The sequence below is a fragment of the Panthera leo genome, chromosome D4, assembly GCF_018350215.1.
Source record: "Panthera leo isolate Ple1 chromosome D4, P.leo_Ple1_pat1.1, whole genome shotgun sequence".
Lineage (NCBI taxonomy): Eukaryota > Metazoa > Chordata > Mammalia > Carnivora > Felidae > Panthera > Panthera leo.
In genome coordinates this window covers 39847292-39867313 of record NC_056691.1, presented here as the reverse complement: position 1 = coordinate 39867313, position 20022 = coordinate 39847292, and the positions used below count along the sequence as shown (strand labels likewise).

The window sequence follows — 20022 nt, the reverse complement described above, 5'->3', positions numbered from 1 at the left end:
TGATGGGAAATCCGGCACGGTTGGGGAGGGGGGTTGGGGAAAGAATGTGTTGATTTCAGGAATAACTGCTCTGTAAATCAAGTGCCAGCTAATTACCCCCTGGGTCCCAGGCTTTCACTGGGGCCTTCTAAAACACACACAACTAAAGAGAAGGCAGGACACCATTAGCACTACATAATTCGAGCAAACAGTAAATGTGTTTACTCTGCCTGGCTCCTGACCACCTGCCTTCCCATCCCACAAGGCAGGTATCTATATATAGGCTCTCCTTGTTTGTTCCTGCAGAGAGTGAACCTTTCCTTTAGACCTCACCATCTGCGCATCTGAGAGAAGATTGGGCCTTCCCAGCATGGGTCTCCTCTTCCTTCGGCTGCTGGTGCTCCTGCCTCTAGGGAAGGCTGCGCCACACCGGGATGGCCGCCAGAGTCAGACTTCTGTTTCCCCCGCCCTCCTAGAAAGGAGTCGCAGAGAGCTCCCCGTGGGCAACCACGAGGAAGCTGAGGAGAAGCCGGATCTTTTCGTTGCAGTGCCACACCTGATAGGTGCCGGGGAAGGCCAGAGGCAGAGGGAGAAGATGCTGTCCAGGTTTGGCAGGTTCTGGAAGAAGCCCGAGCGAGAAGCGCCCCCATCCCGGGACTCGGTCAGTGGGCCCTTACTGTCTGGGACCCGGGCCCTCGCCCAGCCCAGAGACGGGATGCAAATGGAGAAATCTCCTCTTCGGGAAGAAGCCAAGAGATTCTGGCACCACTTCATGTTCAGAACGGGCCCAGCTTCTCAGGGGATCATCCTGCCCATCAAAAGCCATGAAGTACATCAGGAGACGTGTAGGACAGTGCCCTTCAGCCAGGTATCTGTTCTGGAGGGGGCGGGGGGGGGGGGGATCGGAGCTTGCAAGAAAGGGGCAGGCAACTGGGACAGGTGGAAAGGAGGAGGGAAGGCTGCCAGGGCCTCACCTGACTCCCAGATTTGGCCCTTGGGCATTCATCAGAGGCATTGGCAAAGTATGATCATGCTCCCCAGATTTCCTTCCAACTTGCCATGGTTTCTTGGTATTCTGGAAACTCTGTAAGAATGATACGATGGTGTTGCCAATCTCAGTAACCATTCATATTGATCGCACAGACCTTTTTTTTATGGGCTCTTTATTTTTATGCTGGGGGGATCAATCCAGGGAGATAAGTAGGACTGGACCCTCGGTTAGGAAAAGTGGGAACGTAGAGAAGTAACCAGAGCTGGTCTCCAGCTGTTCCCGTAACACTCTTTTGGGATGCAGATGAGCTGCTCAACTCCGCCCACAGATAAGGTGGGAAACACTGGACTCCTCCCCAAACCCTCTCATTCATACTATCTCAGTCTTAATCCCCGTATTTCACACCAAACTACTTGATAGGCAGTCAGGCAGAAGTGGCCACATGGTTTCTAACGTTACCGCAGCAAAAAATGATTTAACTTATTTTCTCATAAGCTTTCAAACAACCGATATCAGCGTGAAATCACATTTGCTGCCCTCAGAAGCAACACCTCCTGCTTCGTGTTGTGTTGGCTGATTTGTGGTTATTATGATTGATTCTGCACTGTTGAGACAAAGGGGCATTCTCCTTATCCGCTGCTTCCAGTCAGTCCTGGCAAGCCCCACACTCCAAATGTTACATGAAATCGAGAAACTGCATCAAGCCCTTAAACATGACGATACTGAACCAAAAGCAACGCAGGGTAGAGTAAAATTTTACGGTCCAATAATGCTACCCAATTAAGCAGGCAGTATTATAAGGTAATTGACTGTGTCAGGCAGTTAAGTATTCTGCCTGAAAAGGCAAGGATATGTAGCAGTAAGTCCATTATCAAATAATAACGACGGCTTTGTTGGCCACGTGCAATTACAAAATTGCTCCTAAGAATTGTGCAGTCAGATTTCCTTTGAAACTCTCATTTTAAATTCTAGGGCTAATTAAATTAAAATTCAGGTGTTTGACCCATATACCTTACAGGGCACACAAAGCCAGGCGAATGGGGTTAGAGGAGGCAAAGGTGATGTTAGATGGGGTTAGAGGAGGCAAAGGATGATTTGCAGACATAGATGCCATCACGAGGCCACGTGCAACTTCGTAGGTTTGAATGTACCACAGGCACTGCAAAATAGAATAGAATTAATGATGTTCTGGTCTGTTCTATGAACAACCGAACAAACACGGATGGAGAGTCTATTGGGTGTAATGCATTGTGAGAAGTAGAAAGATAAGGCACATTGCTTATATAGGAAGTTAGCCATTAGAGTTTTTTCAACTGGTAACATCCAATTAGACAAAATTCCTTAAAGTTTGACATTTAAGATGCAAAGCATTTTCTTTTTAACTTAGGGATTTCCTAAAGGCTAATGTATCAATATACTCAACACAAGAAATTTAGTTACGGTGGCTTTATACTTTTGTAGATTTTTTAATGTTTATTTTTGAGAGAGAGAGAAAGAGAGAGAGATTGAGAGTGGGGGAAGGACAGAGAAACGGAGGCAGAAGATCTGAAGGAGGCTCTGTGCTGACAACAGAGAGCCTGATGCAGGGCTCGAACTCACAGACTGTAAGATCATGACCTGAGCCGAAGTCAGAACGCTTAACTGACTGAGGCACCCGGGTGCCCCTGCCCTTATAGATTAACCATCACTTGGATATTGTAAAATATCCAAAATTGGAAAGTTTTTGACATTTTAGTCTGAATTATCTTCAGGCTTACAGTCTATCGCTTCTGTATCGCGGATGTTAATGAGATGACTCATGATAACTTAATGGAGATGTGTTTGCCTTTTAGACGATCACCCATGAAGACTGTGAGAAAGTAGTCGTACAGAACAACCTCTGCTTTGGGAAATGTGGGTCTGTTCGTTTTCCTGGAGCTGCGCAGCACCCCCACACGTTCTGTTCCCACTGCTCGCCTGCCAAGTTCACCACGATGCACTTGCAGCTGAACTGCACTGGCCTTTCCCCCGTGGTCAAGGTGGTGATGCTGGTGGAGGAGTGCCAGTGCAAGACGAAGACCGAGCATGAGCATGAACCCCTCCTCCAGGCAGGCTCCCAGGCGGAGTTCCATGCGCAGGATCCCTTCATCCCAGGATTTTCCACTTAAAAAGAGATCCCACTAGGACCTTTGAAAAGCAAAACCACAATAGTAAAGGTGCTGGTTATTCAGTGTGCAACTGGTTAGCGGGTGCATACTATTTTAAGGGAAAGGAGGTTTAAAAAGTAGTGAGATAGAACAATCTCGAGGAAATGGTATTCATCTAGTTATTGGTACCTATTCGGGTTCTAGTCTTGGCTCTGCCACACTGGCAGGAGGGTGTTAAGGACTTGTAGAAGCTTTCTGCACCTTGAGGGCTTCATCTCTATATGACGGACTTGAACCGTCCATTCAAGAGGTTTGCCCGAGGCCTTTCATCTACTAAGAGTCCATGATCTTGTGTCTTCCAGTTCTGGTAAAAGCCCTCCATCCGAAGTAGGAAAAGAAAGAAGGTAGACCATAAAAATTGGCTTCTTGAATAGCTTGTCAAAGCACCACCAGAAACATGTACGTAGTGTTTGTGGGAAGGATTCTTCATACTTGTAGGCAGATTTTGCATCTCAGACGGTGTTTTATTTGTCTTCTTCTAGCAAATGCATATTTTAGTTCCATAGATTTAAGGAGTAGCTTGCTTGGCTGCCTCTTTATTTTTGATACTCCCCATACAAAGTTCTTAATGTCAGGTCTCTGGCTTTGAAGAAGGAAGAGCAATGTTACTTTTAGTGGTTTACGTAGGGACATGGAACAATCATTGGTAGCTATGCAAGTGCCTAAATTACGGGGAAATAAAAATATACAACCAGTACCAGGCTTAAAGGTCAATCCAGAGATGCTAATGAAAGTAACCAAGGAATTCCAGTAGACGGCAAATTAAATAAACGGCAAAGGATTAAAAATGGAAACAGTTTACTGGTGAAATCCTTTATCCACATGCATTTAGGATTAGGTAGTAAGTTAAAGTTCTGTGTCTGGATGACTGTTTTTTTTTGTTTTGTTTTTTGGGGGTTTTTGCTGCTGTATGAAAACTTCATATTATAAATTTTGTTCTGTAAATGCCACACTTGCAATTTCTGAAAATATTCTCAGTATTTTGATGTATTAAATGTTAGTGTGTGAAGCATTCTGGGAAAGCTCGTGGCATTCAATCATCTTAAATGTTATCCTTAATGGTTTTTTTCTGTCCCATTATTTAAGGGCGCTATCTGGAGATTACCTGCATAGGAGCATTTCTGAAATGATGTCAGGGGCTAATGACAATGGCTCAAGCGTTTTTTCTGACACTTAGTGATTCCATTTCTCCTTCGGTATTTATTGTATACATACCGTGTATGGACCTGGCATTCCCTAGTCGTATTTCTTTTCCTATAATCATTCTTTTAAAAACTCATCTTCAAATTATTTCAATTATTTGAATCCTATTACTTTCAGTACACACAAAAAAGCATTTCCTAGAATATTGATTTTTTAAAAGAAATCAATCTACATTTTAATTCTAGTTCTCTTTAGTCACACCATCTAACCTGGTGTTTCAAAGATGCGGATGCATTTATATTTAGTGTATATTCTACATTAAAGTGGTAGAATGTGTGGTATACGGATACACATGTGGCATTTACATCAGAATATATTATACCCTTCGGTGGTCAAAGACAGCCTAATTGGCCAAGATATGGTCATAAGGATGAAACTGTTAAGCATTAATGATATCCCAGCTGGTCAATATATTTTTGGTGCCAAAAGCTATTGAGCAGCTGTCTGGTTTGCAATTGCCTAACCCTGATTATGTAAACCTATCTCTGCCAATTGGACTGTCCTTCTCCTCCTTACTCGCTTGCAAATCCCTTTTATTTATCCTTGCAAATAGACTCTCAAGCCCAGGCCCCAAACAATCATCAGTCTTATTCAAACTCTGCTCTGCTCTTCCCTCGTGTGAATTCAAGATGAGACAGCGGATAGTGGTATCCGAGCTTACGTTCAGAGTCATAGTGTGAATCTCATGAAATTGGCCGCATTCGTCCATTTTTACTGGCAAAAACAAAACAACGCAGTTCTCAGTGGTTCAACATAACACATGGGAGCATAGGAAACCCAGAGGAAACACACAAATATGGAACATCTTAAGTGCCAGATATTATGCTGGGTCTCTTGCATAAATTATAAATTATGCAATTTATGTAATACGTATATACATGTGTTATACAATCCTCACAAAAATCTTATGAGGTGGGTAAATACCCTATTTTACAGATAAGGAAAATAAGCCTTAAAAAGTTGAAGCAACTAGGGGCGCCTGGGGGCTCAGTCGGTTAAGTTTCCGACTTCAGCCTAGGTCATGATCTCATGGTTTGTGGGTTCGAGCCCATGTCAGGCTCTGGGCTGACAGCTCGGAGCCTGGAGCCTGCCTCGGATTCTGTGTCTCCCTCTCTCTCTCTGCTCCCCCACACGCTCTCCCTCTCTCTCTCTCTCACAAATAAATAAACATTAAAACTTTTTTTTTTTTTTTAAATTGAAGCAACTAGCCTAAGGTCATTTGGATCATATTCTCTATTTGTATTAAAATATGGGGGCGCCTGGGTGGCTTGGTCAGTTTAGCGTCTGACTTCGGCTCAGGTCATGATCTCACGGTCCGTGAGTTCGAGCCCCGCGTCGGGCTCTGTGCTGACAGCTCAGAGCCTGGAGCCTGTTTCAGATTCTGTGTCTCCCTCTCTCTCTGCCCCTCCCCTGTTCATGCTCTGTCTCTCTCTGTCTCAAAAATAAATAAACGTTAAAAAAAATTAAAAAAAAAGAAAAAAATATGATTAAAATATGTACTCATTCATTGACCATCAGTTTAGATTTATCTCTTTGAGGTCTCTTGCCTATAGGCCTGACAGCTCATTTCTTTTACCTCTTGCCCAGCTCTCATATTTGAAGGACACTGATGTTACCACTTGAGAGAGAAATCATCCCTAGATCAGGTTCTCAGCCAAGCACTGCCCTAACTTGAGAGGTGGTCATGGTAACTCCCTCCTCAATCTTGGTTTCATTTTCTGCCCAGAAAAAATGAGGGTGATGATAGTTACTTCATAATTATTGTGATGATCAAGTGTAGGTAGCAACACATCAGAGAGCTTTAGATCCTGTAAAACTCTAAGGGTTTAGTTCACTCTTCTCCATTCAGATGTTCTTTCTTTCTTTCTTCCTTTCTTTTTTTCTTTCTTTCCTTCTTTCTTTCTTTCTAACTGTTTTGAGAAATTTAAACACATAGAAAAGCACAAAGAATATTACAGCAAGCACTCAAATTCTCACCACCAGAATATTTAACATTTTGCCATCTCATGCTTGTTTATTTTTGCTAAAGAAGTAAACCATTTCACGTATAAGTAAAGCGCCCCCCCAACCACCATGCTGTCTTATCCGCCACACCCTTGACTCCTCAAGAACCACCCCCCCAAGATAGTCATTTCTATTTCCAATATCCTGTTCTATTTTTGCAAAGGTACATATACATCCATAAATAATAAATAGCATTATTTTTCTATATATGTTCCTTTATTCAGCAGGTGTGTATGTATCTACCAGCTGTATGCAAGATACAGGTCTGAGTGCTGTGACTGTAGCAAGAAAATAAGTCAGACAAGATCCCTGCTCCCGTAGAGCTTGTAGTCTAGTTGAGGGAGACAAGTAACTTGAGAATCAGGCAGTTCATTAGCGAATCAACCACAGAGGCAAAATATCAGGTGGCTGTAAGTGGTAGGCAAAGAATTAACATAGGGAACTGTGCTAGAGGTTAGCTACCTTAGGCTGAATAGCCCCTGAAAGGGTGCCATGAAAGCTGTGAGGTTTTAATTACACGTGCGGTGTCCTGTATGAATTGTGCTACAGCGACTTTTCCTCCATACAGGGTTCTGCCTGGTTTTCCCAACCGTTTTTAAAGGTTTTTTTTTTTTTTTTTTAATGTGTATCTTATGTTGATTCTAGAAACTTGGCATTAAGTATCCCCTAAAGAGAGTGGTTAACTTAGCTGTGATAACTTATTTTTTCAATGTACATAGTCTCTTTAAACTGTCAACGTAACTCCTGGTTAAGGAAGTCGTGCATCTTCTTAATTTTTATAAGGAATTTATTCTATGCAAGACCCCGAGATAAGCAAAGATAAATAAGACACTTTTCCCATTGCCCTGGAGCTTACGACATAGTAGCAGAGATAATATGTGTAAATTATAAAGCAATAATGATAGTAATGATAATAAGAGCTACATATTATTGAGCCCTGACTATGTGTTCAAGTGCTTTCTATTCCTTATCTCCCTGAAATAGACATTTTATACACACTTTTTTTTTTTTTGACAAGGAGAGAGTCAGAAAGCTTCATTCATTCAATCCGCCAACATTTATAGTTATCTGTGATGACCCGGGTCACTGTGCTGGGTACAAAGAATATGAATAAAGGAATGCATGGTTATGTGACTATGATTCCTGACCGTAAAAAGTTTACAGTCCGGGAACAAGTAAATAAATGCATTTGTTTCTGCAAAGCTAGAGTAATGATCTTCCTACCACGTCCCCACCCCCAAATTGAAACTCCACATTCTCGGTGAAGCCTTCCTTAAGCCCTAGACAAAGTCAGCTTTGCCTCTTGCACAATTGCATGGTGCCTTATACCTTCACGTCTCAGCACGTTTCAGTTTATAATTATACCATTATTTGTGTCATCATTAGTCAATCATAAGCTCCATGAGAACAGGGATCATACTGGGTTTCTTTTACCATTATAATCAATGCCTAGGAAAGTATCCAGCACATAGTAGGTACTCAATAAATATTTTTTTGTCTGCAAAAAAGAAACATTATCAATAGATGCCATATGTTGAAGGTATATCATGTATCAGACACGGGGCCAACCACTTCATATATATCCTTTCATTTAACCCTCATGAAACTCTACGAGGTAGGGAGTACTGTATCATGTTGTGAATGAAGATGCTGAGGCTCATATAAGTAACTCTCCCAAAGCAGCCTTACTGAAGAGTAGCAGAAGGTGAACGACTCCAAAGTCCCAGATCTTTCCTACTATGCTATGGTGTCTCAAGGTAACAAAGATCAAAAATAAAACATTTGTGTATTTATATGTGTACATATATACACATGCATATATATACACATATACATATATACATTTACGCATAGACTATATATGCATATATATGTGTATATATATATACACATACACATATATACACATATACATATATACATGTACGCATAGACTATATACACATACACATACATACTGAGTTAAATTCCTGATTCATCCACTAGTCTATTCCTTTTCTGATTCCCAGAGCCCATTATCCATGCCTGTCTTAAGACACTAAATCAATGAGGATGCTTTCAACTCATGTACCAGAAAATACAACTCAGCATGTATTAAATTATAAAGGGATTTAGTATTTCACTAACAAGAAGCATGGAAGGCAGCTAGTTTCCTGGTCGGTCAAGTTGGAAAGTCTACCATTCTGTCAAGGACATGGATTCCTTCCATTTTTCTGCTCTGTCACCCTTAGTGTGTCCTCCACAAGCTAAAACTATTCTCAGTCACAACATGGCTGCTGCAGTTCCAGACATCACGTTTCATCACTCACGCACCAATGTCTATAGTAGACAAAAGGGATTATCTCCCACTTTGCATCCCTTCCAAGCTGAATAAAATCGGTTACACTGAGGATATTTAAACAATGGAATAAAACCTTTGCTCTGACAGCAAGGAATAAAGAGAAAATGACCCTCAAGTAGACAGCAGTGTCTGCCACAGCCTTTTGCCACTTTTTAACTTATGTTGTAATTATTTATTTACTTATCCTTACTTCTAAATTGTAAACTCCCTAATAACAAGTTATGTATATTTTACATCTTTGTTACCCCTCTGTTTCTGATATAATGTTCTATGTTTAATATAGTATATTATTTTAATATATTTTAAATACGTTGAGAAACTATTTTATATATATTACATACTTATATTTTAGAATTTGTATAAGTGCATATACATGTAAACATGAGCATATACATACAAGTAAAGTGTATAATTTTAATCTTTTATGTGAGATAAATGCTCAGTACATGTTAGCTAGAGGAATAGATTTTGGGAGCTGCTCTTGAAAAAATATGTAGGTATAGATACTGTGGGGAGTTCTAATGACAGCCAACAAGTTTTAAGAACATATATGGTAGGCAATAGGGAGTTTTTGAAGGATTCTTATGGGTTTAAAATAGTCACTCCAGAGGGGCTCATGAGCCCCCTGAAATGTGGCAGCCATGGACATTCTTCAGGGGAGAAGGTCCAGAATTCCAATGAGCTTCCCAAAGAGTTCCATGAGCCAGAAACCTTCACGGTGGGTATGAGGAATTGGAATGGAAAGAAAGCACGGAGGGCTTCTAGAAACACTGGACAAGAAACCGTGGAAAGCATGTGCACAAACCTCATCCAACTAGAACTCAGGAAAGTCAGGTTTCCATCTTAAGAACAGAGGATGAATCTTAAATACACATCAGTGGGTCCTCCTCACCTGGCTTCAGAGAAAGCTCAGATTCAGGAGCTTGCAGTGGTGACATGTGTGACTAATAATACCTTAGCAATGGCATGGACTTTCCTGTAATACTAGTTTTCCAAAGCCAGGCCCCAATTATCCACCCACATTTCCAGGAGACAGCTCAGATTGTCATTTAGTCCCTGCCTCCCCCTGACTCATTTTGTTCCTATTCCTTTCCTCCAAAAGAAACAATCACCACTGATCCACCTGTGGGTGGAGACTCGGGTTAATATTTTTCAAAGAAATTATCACAACTTCCTCTTGTCTACCAGCTAAGGGAAACACACCCCTTTACGTCCAATATTTAAAGAACAAGAATTTCTAGTAAGCACTGTTTTGTAAGTCACAATTCTATTACTAAAAGGAACCCTGCATCCTTCCCAAAGGGTTCCCAAAGGAACCCTGCCCAAACCTCAGGCAAGAAATAGGTGAAAATTGAAATGGATAGATTTCACATCTTGCACCAGCTCAAGTAAGACACTCAAACGATGCCCTCTTCGGGGGGCCTGGGATCCCCAGGATTTAGTAGTGTCTTTGCATATAAGGGAATAATATTCTGGAGATTTTCAGGACTATAGGAACACAGCGAGAACCTATAAATGAAGAGGTTCCTGAATATGCAGATATCACACAAAGAGACTGTCTTCCCCCATTCTTCTGCTTGTCTGCAAATGAGCTTATGAGCCCAGACACAGCTCTAAGGAAAACTGGAAAACAGGTGGAATTTTCTTTGGTGTCTACTTTTCCTCCTTTCTGCCTATGATCTCTCTCTCTCTCTCTCTCTGTCATCTTCACTTCAGGATATTCAAATTATCTACAATTGACCAGAGCTCCTAATTCATGTCCATTTATCCATCGAGGCTGTCAATGTATTCATCCAACTAACATCTATTTAGAACCTATTAAGTGTAGGGCACTGTGCTGACCCCCCAGGGTATCAAGATGGCTATGAGAGTTTCCTGCACTTGAGACAGAATTTACCTGGCTGGAGAGTTTGGGCTTCAGCTTAACTTTGGCTTGTGTGTTACAAGGATCTATGAACTTCTAAAATATAGGAATTCTATTCCAGTGGGTGGTGGTAGGGGTCGGGGACAGCAGGCAATAGTTGATATATATAAAAGTATATTTATTCATTTTGAAAGAGAGAACATGAGTGGGGGGAGGGCAGAGAGAGAGGGAGAGAGAGAATCCCAAGCAGATTCACGCTGTCAGTGCAGAGCCCAGAGTGGGGCTGGAACTCATGAACCGGGAGATCATGACCTGAGCCGAAACCAAGAGTCGGGTGCTCAACTGACTGAGCCACCCAGGGGCCCCACTGGTTGCTACAAATATTTTTAAAGCTCCACAGGTGGTTTTGCCAGCAGGCCAGATCATGATGAGGTGGGAGTCACTGAAGAATTCTGGTCACAGGAAGTCTGAGCATTTGCTCAGATCTCTTCCAGACGGAGAACATTACGCTGTTCTCCCAGCCCTTCTTCTAAGTTCTTTACATTTCATTTCTGTGCAACTCATGAGTCATATGGCTCTGGTCCAGTTAACAAAGCCTCATTTGTTGCTCAGAGGAAATAGAGGTGTTTAATTGAGTTGGTTTTTCTCCCCCCAAATAAATTGCTCTTTTTATCACATACCTATTGTACTTCTTCCTTCATTAGCATTTCGCACTATAATTCGATAACTCCTACATATCAGAACTTACTTCTGGTGCTCACAGGCAATGCTTTCTTGGTTCCACACCTAGGGAGTAGGATTCATTGGATTTGAGATAATCTTGGAAATCTGCATTTTAACATTTTTTCGTTATAAAAATTTCAGGAGTTCAAAAATACAAAAACGTTGAAAAAGCACCAAGAATACCTCCATCACTTCCACTTTAACTCAACAGTTGTTGACGTTTTTGCCTTATTTGTTTTACCTTTCAGTTTGTACAGATGTGTGTGTATGTGTATTCACTCCATAGTTTTAGACCGTTGAACCATTTGAAAGTAAATTGCAGATATTATGACCCTTCACCCTTCGTACTTCAGCATGTATCCCTTAAGAATGAGGATATTCCAGGGTGCCTGTGTGGCTCACTTGGTTAAGTGTCTGACTTTGGCTCAGGCCATGATCTCACGGTTTGTGAGTTCGAGCCCTGCATTGGGTTCTCTGCTGTCAGCGCAGAGCCTGCTTGGGATCCTCTGTCTCCCTCCCTCTCTCTGCCCCTCCCCCATGCCTTTCTCTCACTCTCTCTTTCTCTCTCAGAAACAAAATAAACATTAAAAAAAAAAAAAAAAGAAGAATGAGCATATTCCTACACAGTAAGGAGAATATCATCACTGCTAAGAAAATTAAAAGTATTTTCAAAATATCACCCAGTCGTTTGTACTTTAACAAACACCTTCTGGATGCAGTTCTCTGTGTCAAAATTATAGACGTGGAAGCTTCAGACATTATGGTAGGCTAACAGAGGATGCCTTTGGGGAGCAAGCAGGACTTATGGGACATGCAAATAAGTCTGGAGTTAGTTCTGAGAGTTCACAAATCAGGGCAGACAAAAATGTCTCATCTTGCCAGGATGTTTATTCTACTAGACACAGAGTCTACGAGAAGCCAGACAGGTCATACAGCTGCGGGAATGAACCTCCACACACTAATTTTAACTATAAGGAAGCTGAAATATTCTTTCCTGCCCTGGGAAACTGCAAAAAAAAAAAAAAAAAAAAAAAAAAAAAAGAAAAGAAAAGAAAAATTCCTCTTGCTCTCATTTTTTACAATAGAAAGTTACATGGCGAGTGTACAAAAAGGCATCTAAAGCATTAATGACGCACCTAGTTTAGAGGATAAGATTTGCCTCGGTGGAAATGATCAGCTGAATGATTCCCTGCTGTGACGAAAGAGTTAAAATTGTGGCCCTGCGTCCTGCTTCGGGAGAGGATCATGGGAGTTGTAGTGTGACACTTTTCCGTGCTTTCCAACGCTGTCTCCGTGAAACAGCATCAGCTGCGGCAGCACACGGTGTCATTTTAACATGATCTTTGAATATTTACACGGTGCCTGTAAAAGACTTCATGATGACAGTTGGTGATTCCCGTGGCAGTTAATGAATGACAGCACAAACGTGATCAGAGTGCTTTAGAAAAGAGTCTCTCAGAAGGCTGGCTTTCACAGATCCAGGCCTGGATCCCAAGTATGAGCTTGGGAGTGACATTTTTCCTTGTTAGGGTTACAGTGAAAGTTACTCCTTGACTGGGCACCTGGGTAGTTCAGTCCGACTTCAGCTCAGGTCATGATCTCAGGGTTCCTGAGTTCGAGCCCCACACCGGGCTCTGCACTGACAGCACGGAGCCTGCTTCAGATCCTCTGTCTCCGTCTCTGCTCCTCCCCAGCTCACACATGCTCTGCCTCAAAAATCAATATTTTTTAAAAAGTTACTTTTTTTGAAAAAAGAGAGCAAAGAAACAAAGATATCAAGAGAAATTGTGTGTGTGTGTGTGTGTGTGTGTGTGTGTGTGTGTGTTTGAGTTTGGTAGGCATCACTATGCAAAGCAGCACAGGTATTTAATAAACTCAAGAGATGGCTAGTGCATTCTAGGTAGCTGGTCAATTTTTCATCATTGCTTCCAGTGAATTCCTCAGTTATGTGTTTGCTTCCCCCATGCTGTTCTTCATCATGACCCTCTGAGCCTGTGGAATTTTCTCAGGCATCTTTATTTAGCGTTGCCAACCTCATTTTTACCAACTAAGCCTGAGGAGGCTTCCTGCTGTGGCACCGCAGGGTGTCAAAGGATGAAATGTCAAGTGGCCTCCTTTTTTTTTCATCTACTGCATGGAGACACCATGAACCCAAAGCAGATCTGTTGAGTTAGCATATTCAGAAACCAACTCAAGTTAATTCTCCATAGTATTTTAGAGCCCTAAGGTATAGCAGAAAGTGCTATTTTTATTACCTCTGGTACCTGGGTTTTTCGAGAAGGACTCAGGTTATTTTATTTCACTGGTCAACGTTACCACCACATGAGCCATGTGGACTGTCTCTTTCAGAAATCTTCGTCTCCTTTCCTGGTGCTGAACATGCCCCTCTGTCCTTTCCCTTTCTGAGAGCTCAGCACCTCTTGAAGCTGGAGGCCGCTGAATTTTGCTTCCCAGTTTCCCTTCTCTCCCCTTCAGAATATCCCTTTTGTGGGGTGCCTGGGTGGCTCCGTTGGTTAAGCATCCGACTCTTGATTTCAGCTTAGGTCATGATCTCACGGTTTGTGAGTTCAAGCCATGTGCTGTCAGCTTAGAACTTGCTTGGGATTCTCTCTCTCTCTTTCAAAATAAATAAAATAAAATTTAAAAAATGCTGCAAAATATCCCACTTGCTCCCCCTCTGGCTCTTCTTTCGTTTCTGACTTTGAGAATTAAGTAACTATTTCTTCTCCTACCAAAGAGAAATCTCCTATTTAGACTCTTGATTTTACTGGCACCCCGGCCCCACACTATATTTAAGCTCTAAATCCTTTTATTTTTCATTTTTTTCATTTTGTTTATTTAGTAATCTCTACACCCAATGTGGGGCTTGAACTCATGACCTTGGGATCAAGAGTCACATGTTCTTTTGACTGAACCAACCAGGCGCCCCTAAACTCTGAATTCTAACTTGTCTTCTTCTTCTCTATTTTTATGTCTTGGAGACAAACCCAGTTTCCTGCCCCCTCCACCCATCTCTTTTGCTCTTGTCTTTATAATAATAAAATCTCTCAATGAAAATCTCAATCTCTCGTCTTCATGCAATGAGGTCAGCATCATCAAAATGACCCTATTTTTGGGGCGCCTGGGTGGCTTGGTCGGTTAAGCGTCCGACTTCAGCTCAGGTCATGATCTCACAGTCCGTGAGTTCGAACCCCGCATCGGGCTATGTGCTGACAGCTCAGAGCCTGGAGCCTGTTTCAGATTCTGTGTCTCCCTCTCTCTCTGCTCCTCACCTATTCATGCTCTTTTTCTCTCTGTCTCAAAAATAAATAAACGTTAAAAAAATTAAAAAAAAATGACCCTATTTTTAATATGCTCTTTACATTGAACTAGGGCAGAACTTCTCATCACCTTTCTAGACCCGTTTTACTTCTCTCTTGGATCTCTGTTAAGCCCAGTTACCTTAGCTGTTTTCTAAGAAACACACTACTGACAAAAATGGATTTTAAAAGCACATTCTCCTTCTGCTTTCTACCTCAATCTATGTTTCTCCGAAAGATGAGGGATCAGGGTGACCCACTCAAAGCACCACTTCCCCTCGTGTTGGAAGAATCCACATGTGAAACTGCTGAGTCTCGTTGCTGACAATGGCAGCTATTTGACTGCATTGACACAGAAGAGGAGACCTCTTTCCTGACGAGCCCTGACTTTTGAAGCTCTGACAATGGACAGCTTTCATTATCAAATGGGTTGAATCTGAATCTGAAACTGAATCAGCTCAAGACTGCCAGGGACAAGCCCGTAGCCTGACAAAAATCAGATTTCTTGCCTTTCCAGGAGGGAGGGCCCTTCAAAGAAGTGCCATTAGACAAGTAGGCGGGGCGAGCTCAGTGTCAGTGGGTTTTCACTGGAGGATTTTGAAGATGGTCTAAGGGAAGCAGGGATCAGTTTGAGATTGGTTTTTGTTTTGAGGTGGGATTAGGAAAAGAGGGAATTCATTAGGAATTGGGTGCTGTCATGAGGTGAAGGTGGCCAAGAAATTGGGTGTCTCTAATAACAGACGAAAATAGCAAGTGGTCTGGGGCATTATTGGTCAGTAATCACCCAAAGAGGGGATCATTATAGTAATTTGCATCCACCGCATGACCTTGGCAGAAACGGTGTTTGTTATTAACTTTGCAGCTGGCTTTACCTGTGTCTCTCCTCCCAGCTTAATTAGTGGCTGGGCTTCTTCTCTCTTGTCAGGCCAAGTTGATTTTCATTCTTTTCATTCCAAATACATTTTAACTCTTGCAGCGTCCTGGATTCTAAATTCACTGAACACTCACCAGGATATGTTTTCACACTGGCACTTAACCAACTGTAAGAATTTCGAGTTCATCTTGATTTAACGTAACAGAAACCTCCAGCACAAACACCAAGTGACCCTAAAAAGTTGAGATGAAGCCATGTGGCTTCGCTAATAGGTTCCAGTTTGGGACGTGTAGAACTTTTTCAAATGTTCTACCATTCTGCATTTTGATGATGCCACGGCACTCACGAATAAAGTCTGTCCAGGTTATCTTACTCCAAAAGCTTATTGGCTTCTCGTTGGAAACAGCATGGGATTTGAAGCTCACCATGATTTGACTCTGTTCTACCTTTCCATTCTCTTCTCTATCTTTCCATGCATTTTACGTTTGAGCCACACCAGATGGATCACTGTACTTTCGCATCTCCGCGCCTTTGCATACACTTTCCCTTTCAACGGAGGGATCCTTTGTCCTGGTCGAAATCCTATTCTTATTTGGTTGATATAAGAACCTTTCTCCATGAAGCCACTCCTAAGCCCCTTTGTTGACACTACTAGCTGCTTCTTTAGCATTCCCATAGCACTTTGCTTGTAACTCTGCTTGGCATTGCTTTTGTTCCATCCCCTTAAGCACGTGATGGTTTTTAGAGTTATCTTTGATACTTGAAAAAAAAAAAAAGAGTTTATTTTACCTACTCTCTGTATCCTACAGCAAATTCTTAACCTGGTTTTCGTGACTTCACTGGAGGCATGGGAAGGTGGGACAGCTTCTGGAACTTTATTTATAAATATATATGTACATGTTTCTACAATTACGTGTGTGTGTGTGGGCACGCACTCTGTTGGGAAGAGGGTCCATAGCTTTCATTAGATGCTCAAAGGGATGTGTAACCCAAAAGAGGTGAAGAACAACTATTCGAATATTAGACTATTCTGGAATGGGCACTGTGCCACTCAAACAGATGGGGGAGATGACTATAAGCAACCAAGAAATCATGAATGTGCATCAAATGTGGGTGCTTAGGGCATGGTACCCAGCTGGGCAGGTGGAGAACGCCATCCACCCAAAGCTGCCAAGGGCTATTAGCCAGTGTTGATTAAACTCTGGACTGAGCTTGCACTGACTTTTGGAAATTGCAGTCAAATTCAGTCCTCCCCAGTCACGGCACAGAAGCACAGGAGTTGGCTGAGTTTATCCACATAAATGCCCTGACTGTGCCTTTGTTGAGAAGCTAAGTTGGCAGTGGCAGTAACGCTGCTTGTTCTTGTCTCGTTTTTCAATTCCCAGATAAATATTAGTTTGATTAATAATCATGTTCCAGTGAGTCATAGGAAGGATGAAATAGACTACAATTCTGGAGGGAGAATATGGTGTAGGACATATATCTTATCCCCATCCTTACAGGAAATAGAAAATCTCCTCAAAAAGATTACATGATGCCATATCGCCCTTACCATCTCATTATAACACAGGAGTCAAGTATGTGGGTTGCAATATGATACAGTCATGTTTATGAGGTGACCTTCAGCATAAGGGATAGATAGGCCCTTGATTATACTTCTTAAGTGCCCATGCTAAGAATCCTCATGATTTTGAGAATGCTTTTCCTGCCACTTCTCTCCTTCCATGTCTTTCTTTCTTTTTCTTCCTTCCTTCCTTTCTTTCTTTTCTCCTTTCTGTTCGTTCTTTCTTTCTTTCTTTCTTTCTTTCTTTCTTTCGAGTGCAAGTGAGCAACGGGCAGAGAGAGAGGGAGAGAGAATCCCAGGAAAGGGCAGAAACGGGAGAGAGAGAGAAAGAGAGAAGCGGGGCTCTAGCTCACCTGATGCAGAGCTCAAGCTCTCGAACTGTGAGATCATGATCTGTGCCGAAGTCAGATGCTTAACCGACTGAGCCAGCCAGGTGCCCTCTCCTTCCATGTCTTTCTTAGAAAATCCTCCGTGGAATTGATTTGGCTGATAAGAGACAGGCTAACACGTGAAAAAAAAAAAAGGCACAAAAAATACATACACTTAAAATTGTCACATGCATTTGCGTGCTGGTCAACTAATTCTCATTTTGGCACTTGTTGAAATCATTTGTCGCATATTATTCCTCTCACAACAGAATACTAAAAGAGAGCAAAATAATAGGCAATTCATGTATTTGAATTGTGGAAGTAAAACCACATGTTTCCCCTTCTCCTGAAGTGACTAGTTATTTGTATTATTTCTTTTCAAACAAACCAAGTCACAAAAATCCTACTACATAAAATGCATTATGAAAATCAAAGACAATTCTTTCAAGAGCAATCGTCACAGCCTTCCAACCTTGCTATGCCTAAATGGAAGAGCCGGTTTCTTAATCTGAAAGGCGATAAAAACTTGCGTATAGTCAAATCAATCCCTACCACTGAGTTTCTTTGAGGGTAGAAGACACTATTCCAGGGCAGTAGTTCTAAAACTGGAGGGTGCATGAGAATCACCTGGAAGGCTCGTGAAACCAGATTGCTAGGCTTCACGCCTGCTAACGTTCCTAATACAGTAGATCTGGGATGGAGCTGGAGAATGCCGATCTCCCGCATTCCGGTGCTGGTGCCGGTGAGGACTTTGATAACAACTGATCTAGGTCTTGAAGGTCCTAAGGTGTTTGTAATCAATTCGCAAACCAGAACAGAACATGTTTAAAAATACCTAGCAATGCAAGGTCACCTGTTTCAAAACCCCTAGCGATAGAAGGTAACGTAAGGGTCCAAAGCAGGATTCAGTGTGTGTGTGATCGAAGTGCGCTGGTGGGAGAGGTCTCTGGGCTGGCAGGATTTGAACTGACTCCCAAATCTAGATCAAGGTCATCAGAGAGAAGGATGAAGGGCATCCTAGGAAGGGTAAATGAACCAAGTTAGTTTGAGCTAGGGCTGGAGGGGTAAGCTTGGGAAGGGCTTTCAATACCATCCTGTAAAGAAGTTCAGATTTGATGCATCAAGTAATATTCTTCTATCCATACATTGTCTCTTCCTGTGGCATGCAGACACAAAGGCTTGGCTCTCTGCATTCCCGCAGGCATTGCAGTACTGTATCCCAAGTACTGTTTAGCTTAGGTGTGGGAAGAGAGGGGAGGTTCTAGTGTATCTCTGATGTTCTATAAGATACTAACTTAGACCGGGAGGTGGATTATTTACAATGTTGAGTCGACTTATTTTTCCTAGGTTGCAGGGATGGGAAATCAGGCAACTTTTGAACGTCTCCTTACATACGGCGAAAAGCTTGTTTGGGTGTGGACTGAGGTCGCCCACAGGAATAGGAAACATCTTAGTTGGCTGGGGGAATTCCAGGTGTAGGAATCACCTGGAGATCTTGTTAAAATGCAGATACTGAGTCAGCAGATCTGAGGTTGTGCATTTCTAACAGGTTCCCAGAGGATGCAGGTGCTTCGGGCCGGGCCGCGCTTTGAAACAAGGTACCAGGGGACATCCAGAGCGCGTTAGGGGAAGAGAGGCCTGTTGACCATTATCCCTGAAGGAATGAGGATAGTTGCAATCCTTAAAGGGAGGCCTCTCTGCAGTTCCCCACATAGGGGGGGGCGGAGAGGGTGTGGGGACAAAGAGAAGGACGGCCAGGGCACAGCTGGGAAGGTGGCACCGGGGGAGGGCGGAGGCGGCGAGGTGCGTCAGGTACGAATGTTCCGGTGACGGCGGTCCCGCGGGGCAAGCGGCCTGGGGCCCGCGGCGCGCCTCCTCCCGGCCAAGGCGCGATTTCTGCTCTTTCGGCCCTCGGCGGCTCCCATCGCGGCTCCCGGGAGCGGAGCGGAGACCGCGACGGCGGCAGCCGGTGGCTCCGGCGCGCGGGCGGGCGCACACCCACCCCGCCGGCCCCGGCGCTCCGGCTCCCGGAAGCGGAAGGGGAGCGCGGCCCGGCCTGGGAGACGGCGGCGGCGCCGGAGGAGGAGGAGGAGGAGGAGGGGGAAGAGCCGCTGGCGGCCGCGAGAGCACCGGCGGCGAGAGCCGAGCCCGCCGGCGCCGGTGAGTGTGTGCAGGCGCGGGGCCGACGCGGCTGCCCTCCCCCCACGCCCCCCGCCTTCGCCCCGCAGGGCCCCGGCCGCCGCTGCCCGGCGCCCGCCGCCTTCACCTGGCCGTGCTCCCGCCCCGCGTCCAGCCCCTCCCCGCACCTGCCCCCCGCCCCGAACCCGGCTCGCCGCGGGCCCGGCGGGTCTCTCAGCAGCTGCAGCAGAGCCGCAGCCGCCCGCCAGCTCCCCCTCGCAGAACTGGTGGCAGGGGTAGGGGTGGGTTCCTGCTCCGGTCGAGGTGATTTGGGGTAGTATTTTTTTTTTTTTTTTTTTTTAATTTGTTAAATGTGTGTCCCGAGTTTATCGCCTGGAAACTACAGTTTTCCCTCTCTGCACCCCCGCCCAGAAACCTGCGCAGGGATCCCGGGTTTATTTATGCTACCACAGCCTTTCATTCATTTCCAGATCCCTGGTGTGGGGCT

The 20022-nt window shown here is 43.6% G+C and overlaps 2 protein-coding genes across 3 annotated transcripts in view; both read left to right on the top strand.

The window, feature by feature from the left end:
* Nucleotides 1-349: 349 nt before the first annotated feature.
* On the top strand, nt 350-3117 carry CER1 (cerberus 1, DAN family BMP antagonist). The gene is made up of 2 exons (XM_042914246.1): nt 350-847; nt 2803-3117. Exons 1-2 carry the CDS (start codon nt 350-352, stop codon nt 3115-3117), a joined length of 813 nt encoding a protein of 270 aa, XP_042770180.1.
* A 16346-nt stretch (nt 3118-19463) lies between these two features.
* ZDHHC21 (zinc finger DHHC-type palmitoyltransferase 21) overlaps nt 19464-20022 on the top strand; it is a 68515-nt gene continuing 67956 nt past the window's right edge. The window contains exon 1 of one of the 2 annotated variants that reach the window (XM_042911945.1): nt 19464-19556. The gene's annotated coding sequence lies outside the window, so the exon portion shown is untranslated. The remainder of the gene's footprint in view (nt 19557-20022) is intronic. The other variant, XM_042911943.1, reaches the window with a different exon arrangement.